The sequence below is a fragment of the Ptychodera flava genome, chromosome 22, assembly GCF_041260155.1.
Source record: "Ptychodera flava strain L36383 chromosome 22, AS_Pfla_20210202, whole genome shotgun sequence".
Lineage (NCBI taxonomy): Eukaryota > Metazoa > Hemichordata > Enteropneusta > Ptychoderidae > Ptychodera > Ptychodera flava.
In genome coordinates this window covers 6033495-6051428 of record NC_091949.1, presented here as the reverse complement: position 1 = coordinate 6051428, position 17934 = coordinate 6033495, and the positions used below count along the sequence as shown (strand labels likewise).

The following is a 17934-nucleotide window of genomic DNA, read 5'->3' as shown; positions in this document are numbered from 1 at the left end:
AAAAAAGGGACTTTTACTAAAACATACTCTTCAATGTTAACTTGTTGAGTGACAGTGAGTGCAGTGGCATCCTGGCAAGACCGCATGCAATGAAAGTCATGAGCAAGCTTTGGTGTCAACGGGTCCAGTCTTTGAATTTTCAATGAACACTGACTTAATTTTCAGGTCAATAAGCCAAAAGTTACTTGTCCACGGCGACCAACCTCTCTGTTTGTGAATTTTCCCATTCTAAAATGACTGTCAAGAAGCAATTGGAGCGAGTTTGACATCGAGAAATTCAGCTTGCACATTGAAAACCACCGACGCCTTAGGTTGTTGGTTTAAATTCTATTTAGTCTGCGCATGAACACTAAAAAGACCACCTAGGTTATTAGAAAAACATAGGATACTGGTATAGTGCAATGGTAATCCAAACTTCATAGGGCTTGTGTATGATATCAGAGCAGTAAAAACATGACAAAGAAGTACATTATTTTTCAGAAGCTTCAAAACATTCCTTTATAGCTGCAGATTTTTTTCTTTCTGTATAGATAAGTTAAAACTTTTAACTGCAAAAATACCTTGAAGGTACAATTAAAATGGCTGTTATTATTTGTACATTAAGCCCCAAGAAAGTAAACATACAAACATATGAACTGTTAGAATTTTTTCTATGAATATGAAAGCCCCACTAGCTGTAAATCTTGAAATTTGTTGACCTAAAAAGGCTTCCTATTTTCTCTGGTTTTCTTTAAATTCTACCCATTTACAGGATATAGTCTTTTACAGCTTTACAAAACATAGTGAAAAATTGGACAAGTAAATTTACATTTTAACCATTATTTTGATTTCCCACCATACTACAAAGAAAACAAAGCATTTTTGTCCCAGTTGAAAACATTAAACACTATGCATTACATTGGACTACTCTGTTGTTTCCGTGAAAATTCAAATGCATAAATGCACGGTGTACACTGTTTTTGCTATATTTGCATGGGGTGCCATTTTACGTTTGGGCACACATTTATTATTTCTCTTGTTCGAAATTGCACATGCAGTCTCACTGGGCAGTAAACAATACTTGTATTCCAACCCCCAAAAGAGCACATTCCCAAAAACTTGTTTTAGTTCAGAAGTAAAATCACATAAAAAATGCTAAATGATACAGCTAGTGGGGCTTTAATAATTAATTTAATATAAATGAGCCATCCAGCACTCTTAGAAGTGTGAGGAGAACCCTATGAGAATGTCTGACATTATCTCATGATAACATGATAATTTTCAAAATAAAGTGCATGAAATGAAAAACCAGTGTTTGAGCTTTTTTCAAACACGTAAATTATACTGGGCAAGTGGTTTTCCAATTTGGGCAAGTGAACCGAACCCCCAACTTGCCCGAAGGGCAAGTGGATAAAAAAATAAGTGTCTTTCCCTGCCTTAATTGTAATTATACTTTGTGATTAAATAACTATAAAAATGAATTTTCATCGGCCATCATTTCCCGAATCTGTCATCCAAGTACATCAGTTCAGATAATGATATTTTATTGATGGTTTGCCGCAACAAATTCAACTGTACTGTAGCCTTTTGATTTGCATAACAAAGTCATAGTCTGGCCTTTCTGTGTCCAGCTGGGTTGCCTGTATGGGCGTCGATCATCTCACAGCAATCAACATCATGTCGCTCACTAAGTAATTTCATTCCCAGGCTTTGGTAGTCCGTGTGGACTCCCATTTCATGGGTTTTGGTAGCCCCAGGGAAAAGTTGGTAGTCTGTGGACGCGGGACTACCGCTAATTTCGAGCCCTGGTCTGATTTTTCTGTTTTGCAAAAAAGTGTAAATTGCCAAGGCTTGCATTAATCAAAGAATATGCTTTTTGTCCATTTCACTGCCATAGTTTGGCCCAAATCTATTGTTTTCCATGGTAAATACGGGCCTTGCTATAGGGAAACAGAGGTCAAGATGGTATGAATATTGAAAATAAAGATTCCTTCAGAATGCGTTAAATTATATCTGTCATTATCAAGGATGAAAAACAGAGTTCACCACGCTTGTTTTGGGATTAAAGAAACAAATTATTTGAAATAATCACTGTTTAAATTGAAAATGATTGTTATTCCATGTGTTTAGCTTTGTTGCAAAGGTAGTAAATTTTCACTAAAACAAGATTAATAAAAGTGAATTATTCAAAGGGTTTCAAAATGAGTTCTCACAAGCTGTAGGTAGACCAGCAGAGAATATAAAGATTGTAGGAATTTAAAAATCTGTCCAGATGAATCTGGCTGTATAATTAACTTAATTTGGTATTTTGATTTCAGTGGAATCCTGTGTCATTTTCAGAGTGAAACAAGTTCACTAGTTGGTTCAGAACAATGTTGTGATGTCTGTAGAAGAAAGTAAGTTTATAGCTTTAACTGACGTTGCATTTCTTCTGTACTTATCTTTTCTCAAACCCCAGTGTACACTTCAAAAGGCTGCATTACCGTAATTTAAAAAAAACTATAGTGACACACATCAGGGTTCTCAAGAAGGGAATTTTAGAAGGGTGGTCTATCACTGTTTTTTGAGCAATCTAATTTCATGTTTTAACAACAATAAAAAAGAATACATTTTCACAACAAAGAATATGCAAATCAGATATTGTAAATTTACCACCCTTCTAATCTTCCTTGTTTTGCAGAACAGTGAGAATTATATTCAGACAGTCCCTCCACCCACCAATACGTGGAGGAACTGTGATTCAGAGAACAGTTCACTCATGACCGACTATGAATAGCCTATAACAAACTCTACCTAGGGAACGTTGCCTAGGTGTTGATCCATGATAGGATTACAAAAAATATTGTCAATATTTATTGTATACAGCTATTTCCTTGCATGCAAACGGCCATTACAAAATACAAAAAGGCATACTACCTTGCATGCCGAAGGTGAGAATCTGTCCACCTGAAATGACTGGCTACAATAGCTTTTATGTGTGGTTTACAACGATAGGAAGTAACTGATTGACATAGTGTCAAAGACATTTCAAACTTTTTCAAAATTAACAACAGAGAATTACTTTCTTGTTTTATAATTTCATCATCTATGCCAACAATCCAAAGCTTTGATTTATCTGTACTAAATACTCTCTCCGGATTCTATCAGCTGACTATCAGCGCTCTCTGATAGAATTTCCCATTTCAATTTTACTTGTATGATATAGAATTAAGGCAAGATCATCTCAGGGTGCAGGAGGATCAAGTATGGATAATGATGCAATGGATGAGAGAGATTTCTCCAAGGAGTTAGATCATCTTCTACAAGCAGTGAGCATTACTGGTCAGAGATTTGGGCTAGCTGTTCCTATTTACTTTCTGAGGGGATCGGTGAGTAGTCACAGCAACATGACATAAGTACTCTTGATCCACAAACTCACAACTACACAGACCGTGTACGTGTCATTCAAGCTATCTGGTTCAGTACTTGCTTAAAAATTGACCAAACTGAAAAAAAATGTGCCCACACTCATATCAAAAATATTTTCTATGAGTTGTGGAACACAGGCTCTGTTCTTCATGGATGGATATTATGTGATTTATTATCTGTGTTATTTTAAAGTTATAGCAAATTCCTTTTTCACATGAATTTCATGTTTCAAAAAAGCAGCTCCATGATAAATAGTGTTCTCTTTAACAGAATAAGTGGCTCTTATAACTTGTATGTTATTTTCATGTTTTTCAACAGTCAAATCAGAAACTGCCACCTAGATTTCACAAGCACTCTGCGTTTGGTTCTGGAAAGTAAGTCTTTATTACCATTTTCATAAACTCTTCAGTTTTTAACTAACCGTGGAAAGTTTTTGTTGAGTGTCACTCCTTAGAAATTTCATGAATTTGTAAATTTGTGTACTTCACTGATGAGAAATCGAAATAATTTGATTTTATGATTTTTGTCAACAGATATCATGCAGAGAAATGGTGGAAAGCATTTGGTACGTACCGGTAATACACATAATAAGAATGTTTTGTGAGCATACTGTTTTGTGAGCATACAAATTTGGTCACACACATTTCCGAGCTCAAAACAAGGTAGATACACAGATTGATGATAACCGGGTCAGCTGCTATGAATACCAGTCAGTACTTTGCATCATTGTTGACTGAATAGTCAATAACCTGAACGATATCCATTCAGAAGTTGTCTTGAGTCACACATATACTGATGTGTAGAATTATAAACTTCTTTGAAAGCACATTACACAAATGTCACAGTGCACCATAAATGACTGAAAAATAAATAAATGATAAAAAGACATGACAAAAAATATAAAGATAAATTAAATATCAGTAAGCACTGTGGATAAAATATGCAATTCATTAAAAAATGCATGGAAAAGGACTAAAGACAATGCAATCTGAGAAATAAAAGGGTAGAGATAAAATGTATCTTTTTTAGTGTGAACTGTCGCAGTAACAGGTATCCTGATTGGCTCAAAAAATTTGATCAACCAATCAAATGTTAACTTCAAGTTATCCATATTCAATTTTCTGTCAGTAACAATGATGGTGTAAATATCTCAGATCAAGGGGTTGTTCCAAGCATTAACAATATTTCAATTTTTTTGCAGCCCGCATGGCCATCACGTCAGGAATGCTGATGGAGGTACCGATAACTGGTGGCTTTGGATATACGGTAGAATTATCGGCTAAAGGAAGAAAATGGTTTTCTAATCCTAAAGAATTCAAAGTGACACCTAATCAGGTAAAAGAAAAAAGCATTTGACATTTTGCCTTTTTCGAAGAAATTTCAGATAAACACATTGCTAGTGCTGCATGATGTGTTCAATCATATTCTGCCACATTGTAGTCTATCCTGCTTCTCCTGATGGGGTTACAGTGCAAGCTGAAGTTCTTGAAAAGTGCCAAATTACTGATGATTTTAGAGGTCCAACAAATCTCCTGAAGTTCTATTTCATTTGAAAACTCAATCAATAATCCAAATGTGGATGCCTGTTTTTGAAACATCAAAATTATTGCACTTAACGATACTATTGTTAGTTGTTTTGAAATTGAATCTCTCATATTTTTAGATTCTCCATAGGCAGAAAATGCACAAATGGAATTTAGAAATAAAGGATTAATCTGTACATGTAGAAGAAGATAAGAAATTTTGTAATTATAGTGCATATGATCCATCGATAAAGTTACCAGCATTTCATAGTGTATTGTGTGAAACAATTCCAATAATCAGTGTCATTAAAAGTACTTACCAGCATTAATCAACAAATAGAAAATGACAACAATTTGGTCATCTTGAACCACTATTAACCCTTTGAACCCGGCTTGGACAGAAATGTCCGATGACGTCATAGAGTACCAGGGGGTCAGGGTGCAAAGGGTTAAGTGCTGGTACAAGGTGTCTGGCATGGATAAGCATACATGTATGATGCTAATACTACACCCATTAAGGTTGACCAAAATTGATAAACTTCATGTCATCTGGTAAAGCCACAAAATTACTGTTGTGATTCAAAGCTAGGTATACTGCCATTCATCATTTGAGAAATAGATATGTCATATTTCTATGCAACATTACCATATCTACTGAATAGCTTCTTAAATGATTTAACAAATGTAAAAGTTCACCAAGAAATACCGGTATGTGCAAGTGCTAAAGCTCCATAAGCTGTATCTTTTGGCTATTTTTTCAGAACTTTTGTTTTGTGGTTTCCCTACACTTTCTGCATGGAATCCCTAAATTTTAATTTAATGCCAAGTATTTAGCATATCAACACAACCTATATGAGTATAAACTCCATTGTTATTGTTGAAAATTGTATTCAAGTCCAGACTAGAATTCATTTGTAAACAATAAACAATGATCACTACACACATACAAGCTGTGTTGACAAAAAGCATGACAAATGGATTAGGGTCAGACACGGTAGTTGATATACAGAAGCAGAATACTGAAAAACTTGCCACAAGTTACAGCTTATGTCCCTTAAATATACATGTATGGTGGAAAATTTGAGTATCAGGGAAAGATAATTAAAAGTTGCTTGTTGATGCCTGTAAATATCTAAGTGTAGTGTTAAAACATTAACAAATGTAGTAATTTTTGTATCATTTCAGGAACTCTTGAACTGTGAAAAGGAAAGAGAGAGAGTTGAATGCCCAGTGATACCGAAGATATTGCCCAGTGTACCAGTTGGTGGCTGGACACAGATGGTGATTGGAAATACTGGCAGTGGAGGAGAGATTAAACCAACACAGACACCCATCAGCCCTGAGGAACAAGAGCTACAGGTATAGTTGCCATGCACAATTTTGTCAATGTAGCATTGGGTGAACATGGCTTTACACTTCCATTGGTGCAAGAGAGCTATCTTCTGGTTGGAGGAAAAAATGTTGACATGAATAATTGGAGGTTTGTCACAGCTTTTGGTATTTATATACTATTATTTATGACATTCCCCTATATGGAATGTCACATGCCCCATAGGAATCAATGAAACGTGGCTGTTCACATTGTCATCATTTGACTGAAAGTGGTCTGAAACGATTTTCAACTTGACAAAATGATGATCAAATCTCATGTTTTACATAGGAAATACAGGTTCAAGAAAATTTTAGCATAAAAAAAATCGAGAAATCAGACAATTGATCACCTGCCCTTGGGCACATAGTCCCATATTTGGGCTATAATATATATTATATAAAAAAATGTTGACAAGAAAACTGATTAACCAGACGTGTGTGTAAAAAGGGGCAATAATGACATTAAAAAGGCCTTTTGACAGACTTTCTCTCTGTGAAAGTTGCTAAAATTAAATCAGTTTCTGATTTTAGAATTTTTGTGTTGTTACACGGTATTGATGTATATCATATTTCATAATTTAGATTTAAACTCATTTTGAAGATTGTACAACTCCATGAATACTTTTACTTTGCAGGGTGTGCTGTATAGTAAACTTGTAATACTACGCAATGAACTTGCATCCAACATAGGAGCTGCTCCCTACATGATAGCCAACAACAAGAACCTGTTAGATTTGGCAAGAATCAGGTAAGAAGAAATGTCTTCTTTCTGATAAGATCAGACTTCATCATTCATCTATCAGTTTTTTCCACAGGGAGGGGGGAGCGTGGGGCAACAGGGGAAATTGATCGCAAGTGATAGTGCCGGGACAGGGGAACTTGATCGCCACGATATGCACCATGTTTAGAATTTGACTGAAGTCCTAAATTATCTACATCTACATGTAGCTGCTATTTCCCCACTGTAGGGTATTTGTAGCCTATGGGTGGGGAACTTGACATGGCTTGGAAAAAAATTGTTTCGTAGGTTTTTTATGTGTGTAATTTCACAGCAATATAGCTGAACTTATGAAAAAGTACGCTGAGAAACTATTTGACAGAAGTTAAAAAATACCTGAGCAGGAAATTCTCAGTTTCCCAAAAAATATTGTTGTTTTGCAAAGATTTTGATACTAGAGAAATAAGTTACTCGACATCTACCAAAATTTAAAATTCAAAGTGTTATGTTGACGGTACAGGAGAAAAAATGAAATTTTTGGTTTCCTCAAAACTATTAGATAATGAAAAATTTCCTAAAAACATGCTTGGGGAAGTAGAACAAGAACTTGCAATTATCATATAAAAGAAAAATATGAGAAAATAATTTAAAGCTAGAGTTTTTGACCCTTGAACAATGGTCAATTCTGTTTTGAAATCAGACCTACCTCCATGAAGTCACTTCTGAAGATTGATGGCATATCCGAAGCCAGAGCAGAAAAGTTTGGTGCTAAGTTTGTTGAGATGCTGAAGGAATTTTGCCGAGAGAAAGATGTAAAGTCTGACAACTTTACCAACACAGTACCAAGTCATATCAAAGGAAAAAACACAGTAATGTCATTTTTATTGTCAATTGTCTCTTAAAGTTGTTTCAGCAAATTTTCTATTTTCTCTTTCAAAATCAGGAATGAAAATCAGCGGTCACCATTCAAATTTGATTTAGAGAAACAAATTTAGTAAAATTTACTAATATTTTGAAATTGGAAATTGGCTGCAATTGTCTGTTACATGTAACTCTTTTGGGAAAAATTAAATTTTTGATTTTCCCAGTCAGTGAAAACTTCATTTGCTGTTAAAGGGACAAAGTCGGCCATTTTTCATGAATTTTGTTTGATACCAGATACTATTTATTTTGCTTGACATGTTGAAAGATACTGAATGAATGGGTGACCATGCATATATTCGACCCTGGTTTTATACACGATACATGAAACCATCGCGAAAATGGATTAATGTTTATGACCATTAATTCTTTTTTTGCGATGGTTTCATTTAATTTGTATATTACCTTACTGAAAATTTCTTGATATTACAGGATCCCCAGGGCACAGTGTTTCAACGTAGCAGCATTGCTCCTGCGTCTTTGTCCGATACTGTAATGCAGAGTTATACACTCTTCCATGAGAAAAGTCAGACTTTGGTAAGTTATGGAATGTAATACGAAGTAAAAGTTAAGATAATATCAAACTTCAATATTTAGTTGCAGCTCTTTTATAATTTTTCACCATCCTAGTATTTTAATGTATTGTAAAGTATAGTTTCATGTTTTGGTCCCAGGGCTCCTGCTATTCACTCGCCAGTTTGCCAAGTTCGACAAAATTTTTTACATACCCACTACAAGGTTAATTTGGAGATTAAACTGGCAAACAAAGGCATTATCAATACCCTCAAGATTACAAATAATAGCTTTGTACGGTGTTGAACTATAGGGCCGTTCACATTAGCCAAAAAAGACTAGGCCCTTGTCCTAGCCAGGTTCGTGGCCGACCAAAAAAACAGGTGTGAACGGTTCTGGCCGGCCACTGTCCGGACAATTTCTGTCCTAGTCGAGAGGGGTGGTTTGTGGCCGACCCAGGTCTCTGGCAGAGCAGTAAACAGCGTATGTGAACGCGTATTGTCCGACTCAGGTCCCAGTTGACGCCCTCTGTAGATGACATGCAGTGTAGTCTTTGACCTATTCGACGATTCAGTATCATTTTAGACAGGAGTCATCTGGGCTACGGAAGAAATCAAGTGTCTTTTAGGCATTTGGAACGAAGATATGGTGAAAAATCTGATGGACGGCACGTCAAGGGATCGAATCGCCTACAATATCATCTCACAGCGTTTGTAATAAAGGGAAAGCGGCTGCACACATCGCCTACACTATTTTTTCGTTCTCTGTGTTTGTGTTTGATTTTGTGTGTTTGGCTATTGGTGTAGATATAAGCCATGGCGAGACGTAGCCGTAATCTGGCTGTCGAATGACAGGGTGATCCTTTGACCCCGGCCTTTGACGCTACGTTTCGAAACCAGTGTGTGGTTTCTTCCTCAGTCGCTTTTCTTTGGAGATTGCTCTCCTTAGATTTATGTTTCACTGTTCGTGGTTCGTGGTTCGCGATAATTGTTGGCACAGGTACTTAAATCAACCAGTGATCGCGAAGCCTCCTGTAAACGTACATTATGTACGTTTACAGGAGGCTTCGCGATCACTGGTTGATTTACAGTTATGCTCAACGGAAAGTAGACGATGAGATTAAATGATACGTTACTCAATTACTAATTTACATCAGACACTTTATTTCTAAAACTACACTAGTACCTCACAATATTGCTTGCGAGCGGCAAGTTCTCAAAGACAAGAATAACAAATACCAGACCTAAATGATTCCTTTACATAACAGTCGCTTGCCTGCTTCTCTGCCGACATGAGTGCCTTATCTCTTTCCACTGGTTTATTGCCGTAATCTTATACCACGATACTAATTACACAGCGACAAAAAGACAACTGTAAGTTGGCTGAAGCATGAAGTAACATATGTGCCTCTCAAAGAGATATATAAAAGGCAAATAATGAAACATCTTCATCATTCATGAATCAAACGTTTTGTCTGAAAAGCTCTTGCAAAGATATCTTGAGACAGACAATAATTATATGGTTTCTCTGGTTTGGCGAGTAAATCTTGTAGAGGATTATACAAATCTGTAATTGACCCTCATCAATTTTGAGCCATTGAATAACAGATAGACAAAGTCTCATTTGATTGGATATAATAAACACAAAACGTTAAACATCCCAATCAAATGTACTTGGAAGAGTATGCATGAGAATAGTTGCATCACTGTTTGACTGCTAGAAGAGATACACAGAACAGTGGACACATAGACAGTATTTCACATTAATCATCAGTAGCTTAGGTAATTGTAAAGTTGGCGATATGGTACATAGCTAGAGACCCCCATGCGTGATAACATTGCCAAATTAAGTCAGTTTTATCCAAATGTTTTTGTCCACACTTATCTTCACTCTAGCACAAATTACAGAGTGGCAGTTGATTGTAACATTTTCACCACCATGGTTTGGCAAAATACCCATTGTTATCAATCGTAAGTGTGGACCTGTTTTACAAAGAATTAGGGGGGTTAGGTCGAGGCATTTTCATACAAAGAATTAGGGGTAATCTGTTTTAAGGCATTTTAGTGTCAAAGAAAATGAAAATTGGCAAAAGCAGAAGTCATGATTTTAAAGATTGAAAAATCCAATCTACTTGACACTTACTGAGCAGTGTCTCAACAATGTCGGCCGGTCTACCCCGGCGATGACGTTCATTTCAGCAAGAACTACAGTTGTCTTTTTGTCGCTGTGTAATTAGTATCGTGGTATAAGATTACGGCAATAAACCAGTGGAAAGAGATAAGGCACTCATGTCGGCAGAGAAGCAGGCAAGCGACTGTTATGTTAAGGAATCATTTAGGTCTGGTATTTGTTATTCTTGTCTCTGAGAACTTGCCGCTCGCAAGCAATATTGTGAGGTACTAGTGTAGTTTTAGAAATAAAGTGTCTGATGTAAATTAGTAATTGAGCAAGGTATCATTTAATCTCATCGTCTACTTTCCGTTGAGCATAACTGTAAGTACCTGTGATTGTTGGTACACCCAAGCCCCAATATACTTAGGGAAACCGCTGGGAATATACCTACATCGCAAAGAGATTAGCTGGCAGCACTATCGCTATGTGCATGAAGTTTGGCAGATCATCTTTCAGTCTGTTTATCAAAACACCGTTGGGTGTCTCATAAAGTAGAGGCCGTTCATTTTGCATGACCGATAAATTACTGAAGTAAAGCATTGACTTTCTATGAAGTTAAATTGCTTTTGCCTACATGTAAGTGTATCACCACGTCTGCGGTAAATTTCATTGATTTCCTATTTTCCTGAAGTTTTCTTGACCGTTTTGCACGAATGACAATTAACTCGCACTTTCTCCAACTTGAACAGCCCAGAATCAACTCGCCCGAAACCAATTCGCCCGTTGTTTGAGATTTACACGTTCTACCGCGTACCTATGCACCCTCCGTTGTCGATTTAGTCTAGTAGAGGGTAGAATCGAGACTGTTTGATTTTATTGGAACAAAAATATTTCGATTGATTGACTAACACAGCCAAATTTTGAGCATTTTCTTCAACTTTAGAAAATAAGTCATCGCCTTTCCTTGACATTATTTTCCGTTTCGTTTGAAAATGCTGGAAATGCTCTGTCCCCATAGTCGGTGTGAACGCTAAGGTTTGCCTCGGCCGTACTGACTGAGATATGGCTCCTTCTTTAGCTATATTTTCAGAGTTTCGAAAAGATGTCGCCAACTATTCCTTTCAGTGCACACTGCAGGTCTGTCTACGTTTGCAGGAAAAGCTATCGTTGCCTTCCCAACAAATTGAATTCGGGCCGGTTGTATGGGGCCAGTTGGAATGAGTTGGGTTCTGAGTCATGAGTGGTTTGAAAAGGTACCAGTTTTGCACTGGGTAGATCAGAAGCGAAAGAAAGGTTATCAACAGCATCGATGAAATGCCTTTTTTCTCACCGTGTTTTCTTATTTCTCTGTATTTTTTCAGTGATGGCAATTTGAAAATAGTAATTTCGTGTCCGCTGATCATGACGATTTGATAGCTCTCAGAATTCGAAGTACGAAACGTCACTGCCTCCGGGCCATGCCAGGCCGCGGGAGACAAGACAACACATTTTCAAACTTTGGGTCATGCCAAGTTTACTTTCTCGATTGGATACGTTACGATTAAAAACTATGGCATTTCAGCATTCTTTGAAATTGATGATATGACTGTCCTTTTCCGTTTTACATTTCTTGAGAAAACTCTACTCTGTGCCCACTTTAGTCTGATACCCCCCTTGAATAATGATATTATCCGTATGACGCATCCAAATAAATGTGACTGAACAGTGACGTATGTCTGCTTGTGTCATGTCAAGGCCGAGACTCGTACAGGGTGTACTACGAGACGACATCGACTTTGCCTCTAAGCCGAGGTTGTCAGAAATATATCCGAGAAAAAAAGGTCTTCTTCGAAACCACGAAAGCCGTCGATGAAAACTGTAGAGGTTTATATGGCTGACAGTTGAAGAATGTTTGTACGTGACAAATTCCCGCCACGCCGCGGACCAGCAGCAACGACTATCCACACAATAATTTCAACTTGATAATCAGCTCATACACGGAAACCGTCAGAAACCCAAACTTTGTCTGTATTACTTGTAGTTCTCACAGAATTTCGCTACGACATGTCGGATAACAGAACCTCGAAGCCTGGAAGTTTTACAAGTAGTAACTTTTTAGAAACTACATCGGTGCACGGCCGATAAAATACGAGTTATTTACACAACTGTCTATTCTCACTGTCACTCTAAGAATACGCATCTACTTTAAAGCGGTCGGTCGGCAAATCGGTTTCTTCTTTTAAACGAGATTATTAATTTAGAGACTTTGAATTTCTCTCAAGGAAGCCGTCCGTTTGATGGAAAATTGTCGAAGTACATGCTTGAGGTAAGATGACATTTCGCGCGATGGGTGTTTAACGTGAAAAGGTTCATGTTGTACATCATATAGAAAAACTACGCACACTGTAAACCTCGACGTAAACTGATCACTTTATAAAAATAACAGTTCAAAATACGGATTTCAACTCAATGCCGGACGCAAATTATAGTTTTTGTGAGACAGTGGTAATAACGGCATTTATGATGACAACGCCTGTACAACGAAACGAAGCCAAAGTCATGACAGTACCTATCGTTTTCTCTCCTGCACTTTTTCTTCAGGGAAAGTCTGTCGAATTTGGTTGCTTCAACATGTTCCCTAGGCAATGGAATTTACCACAGCAATTCAACAAAAAAATGGCAAAAGCAATGTAACTTAACTTGTAAAAGTTAATCCTTTAATGTACCATCGTTCACGCTATATGAACGGCTTCTGCAATAGTGTTTTGTCTAGGGGACACCGCATAAGCACCCCGCAGTGTTTTCGATAAACAAACTGCAAGATGATCTGGTGCACTAGCAATACTGTTGGCTAATTAATTTGCGATATAGGGATATTCGCAGCGGTTTCCCTAAGTATATTGGGGCTTGGGTGTACCAACAATTATCGCGATGACGATAATAATAATTATTGTCAGTGTTTTGTTCGTCTAGCAAGGAGGCTAGAATACTTATGTTTGGGTCAGTTTGTTGTGTTTCATTTTGTTCGGTCGTTTCTCTAAGATTGTGTACTTGTGCATTTATGAGTGTGTCGCCAATGTTTGGATTTCATTTGTGAGCGATGATCGGTTTCATCGTGAATAAATTATTTAGTGTTTGGTCTTTTTCTATTTCTTCCCAGTTCTTCAGGAGTGCTTGTTTGATGTCTATTGTTTTGATGTGTGGACTATATTTGGTAGCAAATATCAATTTATTTGTGTTGTTGTTGTGCGTTTGTTTGTGATTTAAATGTGTTCTTCGTGTAGCGTAATTTGTTTCCGCATTGATGTTTGATATTTCTTGTTGTGGATATTCTCGCAGTAATAGCTTTTCATTAAATGTTTTGACTTTGTTGTTGAAGTCTTCTTCATTGTTACATGTCCTCATGTACCTTAATGTTTCGCCTTTGATTAGGCCCTTGAAAGTTGATTTTGGATGACATGATTTTCTATGTAGGAACTGGAATGTATCTGATGCATGTATTTTGACCTGTATAAGGTCAACGGTCGGCTAGACGCTACCAAATGATCTAGGCTAGGACAGCGTTGAACGTAATGTGAACGCGGACAAAAGATTAGCTTATCTTCTCATATTCTGCCGGATTAGTTCTGGCCGGCCCTGGGCCTAGATGTGAACCCCATATATGTGTTTTATGTACAAGAGACACTATCTATATGTTAAGACAATCTCTTAATTTTGTTGTGCAATTTACCCCATCAGTTGCCAAAAAAACCTTTTTCAATGGGAAAGCCACAGACAAAACAGATCAGACAAAACCTTTATAATTTGTATTTTCATCAGTATTGTACATGAAATTGTTTCTCATCAACATACTGCATACCCTCAGATTTCTATATGTAATTTGATGAAGATGAGTTTTTCCCCATTTTGGTAAATTGACTAGTGCTTGCTCAAACTTGCAAAAAGTTTTAGTGTCTGGCTTCTTAATTGGCTTACAATTTTCTCGCCAGAAGTGGGCCCTGAGTCCCCAGTGTCAAAATGACCAGAGTATAACACCCGATGTTATTGCCGACAATTTTATTATTTGTCAACTAGAAGATTGTTATCAGTGTTTGGACAACAAAAAAGGAGAATAACAAGAAATTATTCATGACTCTATTAAAGAAAAAGTTTGAATATTTCAAGTCATGATTCTTCTTTCTTTACCAAACAAAGAACATGTGACTGGTGCATTGGTGTTGATTGTTATATTGGTACATGTAAGGTAATACAAACAGGGTCCAGGCTCCTGGAAAGTCCTTCAAAGGCTTTGAATTTCTAAGCCTCCTTCAAAGTCCTGGAAAATGAAATAGGGAAATGAAAAGTCCTGGTAAATCAATAATCCACCCACAATTTTCAAAAATGACCAGATGATCAGTAGAGATGTCATAAAAATGATATGTAAAATGATATACAAAAATGACATATTGTAAAATTGAAAACTGGAAAATGGTATTTTGGACCTCAAAAAATCCTTGAAAATTGTTGATAGAACAAGTCCTTAAAAGTCCATGAATGTTACAAGTGACTATGGACCCACTAAGAATAAATTTGATGTAACATCTGTACTATAATACTGAGAGTATAAACACTCACAGTATAGCATGGCCTATTGATAGTCACAATGTCTTTCCAGATCTGCATATTGGCACTGGATGTGACAAACATCCACTTCATGCATAAACACTATGAACAGGGTTCAAACTATTCATCCCCATTTCTCAAGTTTGTCGTTTTACTTTGCAAACGGTTAGAAAAAAATTAAGTTTCTTAGACATTTCTGATTCTGTAAATAGGATATCTCACGAAAAAATCTCTTTCACACTTATATAACTCTCTGAACTTTGACCTCTTGGTGACCTATGACATGGAAAGGTTTCAACTGAGCAGGATCAAAAATTACTCGTTTTCATCAAATCTTGTACAATTTGGTAATATAATCTGCAATAATTTATTCACAAACAGGAGCAAGTTGCAAAGGCACGAAATATCAAAGTCAGTACAGTTTGCGATCATTTATCTGAAGCGATCAAGGCGGGGTACCCTGTGGACTTTCTGAAAGGTAAGAAAAGAGATGCAAATATGTGCAAATGGCTTTTGTTTGGAGGCTGTGGCCGTGTGGATTAATCCCTTGATTAAACCAAGGACACAATACCTAGCTTTGTCACCAATAGGATGGAAGGAAAGATGTTGTAAAAAAAGAAGAACTGAAATGATTCAAGTTGATAAGTCAAGTTCATTATTGGATTTAACTTTTATCCTGCATATTTGAATCATGATGAAGGTTGAGGTTGCTACATGTATATGCTGAACTTAAATTTGTGGATCATATAGTTTGTTTTGGTTATGCAAATTGAAACTTCTTTTTTCCACTTTATTTTCAAGGAAGTGATGATAAGATATAGCAGTATGTTATGTCTTTTTAACCAAGGATGATGCCATCTTGTGCTGACAAATTAAACATTCTTGGTTTTTTGGAAAATATAAATTATTTGTAGATTTCTGAATTGCCCATTGCAGTAACTGCACAATAACATATTCCAATCATTTTGTAAGATACTTTAACAGAAATTATCACAGCTTGCTGTTTAGACAGCTTGGATGTTTTAAAATTTATTTGAAATTGCATGCTAAAGTTTTACTTGAAATTTCAACAATTATTTATTCAAATAAATTTTCAGTTATGTTTATAAGTAAATTTTAAAATGTCGCAGAACTGCAAACTCGTAATTTCTGTAGTTATCCACTGGCTAGGCTAAGTAGATTTTGTCACTCTGAGGGCCCACTTGGCTAATCTTTACATTACAGACAGGTAAAGAAATAAACTTGCATCTTTATACATTTGGAAATGTTAATACTAGTAAATACTGTATTTCAGCTGGGTTGACACCAGAAATACAGAAGACCGTGACAGATGTCATAAGAGCGCCACCTATCAATTCCGGTGAGAATGATAAGTTCTTATCAGCTTGGTATACATTTACTATTTTATGTACCTGGGAGGGGCATTCATCACAAGGTATCCTTTCCTTCTACACAATCTGCCCTGTGTATTTCTGTGTCCTACATCAAACATTAGTTTGTCTGTTCTTGACATCAATGAGAGTTAAACGAGACCCATAACATAAGCTCCACACCATGGATCCAAGATGTCCTGGTATTGTGTTCGTGGGCTGATGCAATATTTTACCTTTTCTCCCTCATTTCTTTGTAACCAGGTCCACACTCACCATTGGTGATTGTGCCAAACCATGGTGGTGAAAAGGGTTAATCCGTTTTCTATAATGAGGCATTCTGTTCACAGTTACCATACTGGATTTTGTGGAATGTATGAGGTCGATGAATTTGTAGATCAAATATTCCACACCTTCCATTTGATTTTATAAGTTATCTCAGACTTTGTTTGTTATTTTAAACCAGAATTTCTGAAGTTGTGTACCAGTCACAAAAAGATGTTCAGCAAATTTCACTTTACCTTTGTTTTCCACCAATGAACTGTCAGGCCAAGCCCTCTCCATGAACTTTAAAATGAAGCATTGGCATTAAATCTAGTAAAGCAGAAATTCTTTTTTTTAATTGGACTTTTTTTTTCAGACATCAGTAAACTTAAACCTATCAAGGAGTTGCTTCCAGAAGACATTGAATATCACCAAATCAGAATGACCATAGCAATACTTCAGGTCCAGTTTGGAATGCCCTCAGTACAACAGAAAAATAACACTGATGATGATGTGGACTTTGGTGCCTCAAGCAGCCAGAGCACTGCTAGCCAATCCAAGATGGCGTTACAAAGACAGTTTAATCAGCCTGTGAGCAGACAATTCAGGGCCAGTGAGTCATCTGTAAGTATCAAATACAAATATTTCAAATTGAGGGTCTGTTGCAGGAGCTGGAAAACTGACATATCAGTGATACCACATTGATTGATTTCTTGTATATAAAGAAGATCCAGGGTCTGTGTTAGCAGATGCCTTGGTGATGACCTTGCTGAAAATGATGTCTGTCACCATGATAAACCTGACGGATCAAATTGCTGTATAATTTGAACAGGCACATGTGGATGGTTTGGAAATGTACAGAAAAGTCACCATAGCGGAGTGGTCTTTGGTCTGGGATGTGGGTTTTCAGTTGGGAATTGCATACACAAATTCTTCTGAAAGTCAAATTTATATTTCATTCTCATCAGAAAGATACCGCATCTCTGCTTTTAATATTTTAGGGACACTGGCAAGGGGATTGGTCACCCTATTTTAATTTTCTGGATAGGGGTCACTGTCTTTTGGATATGGCCAATAGAAGTGTGTCAGTGTGTTTTTGATAGTAAGATACAGTCAACTTCAAATGTCACTATGTTATTGTGTAATGACAACCCTTGTTTTTGAGAGAGAATAA

General features: G+C 36.7%; 1 protein-coding gene across 2 annotated transcripts in view; it reads left to right on the top strand.

Moving 5' to 3' along the window:
- LOC139122535 (bifunctional 3'-5' exonuclease/ATP-dependent helicase WRN-like) overlaps positions 1–17934 on the top strand; it is a 52017-nt gene that overhangs the window by 32469 nt on the left and 1614 nt on the right. For both annotated transcript variants that reach the window (XM_070688011.1, XM_070688012.1), the window contains exons 17-28: positions 2298–2375; positions 3185–3347; positions 3706–3761; positions 3921–3952; positions 4589–4722; positions 6096–6269; positions 6917–7029; positions 7700–7868; positions 8353–8457; positions 15508–15604; positions 16421–16486; positions 17137–17384. In XM_070688011.1, the coding sequence (XP_070544112.1) occupies positions 2298–2375; positions 3185–3347; positions 3706–3761; positions 3921–3952; positions 4589–4722; positions 6096–6269; positions 6917–7029; positions 7700–7868; positions 8353–8457; positions 15508–15604; positions 16421–16486; positions 17137–17384 (1435 nt within the window). The remainder of the gene's footprint in view (positions 1–2297; positions 2376–3184; positions 3348–3705; positions 3762–3920; positions 3953–4588; positions 4723–6095; positions 6270–6916; positions 7030–7699; positions 7869–8352; positions 8458–15507; positions 15605–16420; positions 16487–17136; positions 17385–17934) is intronic.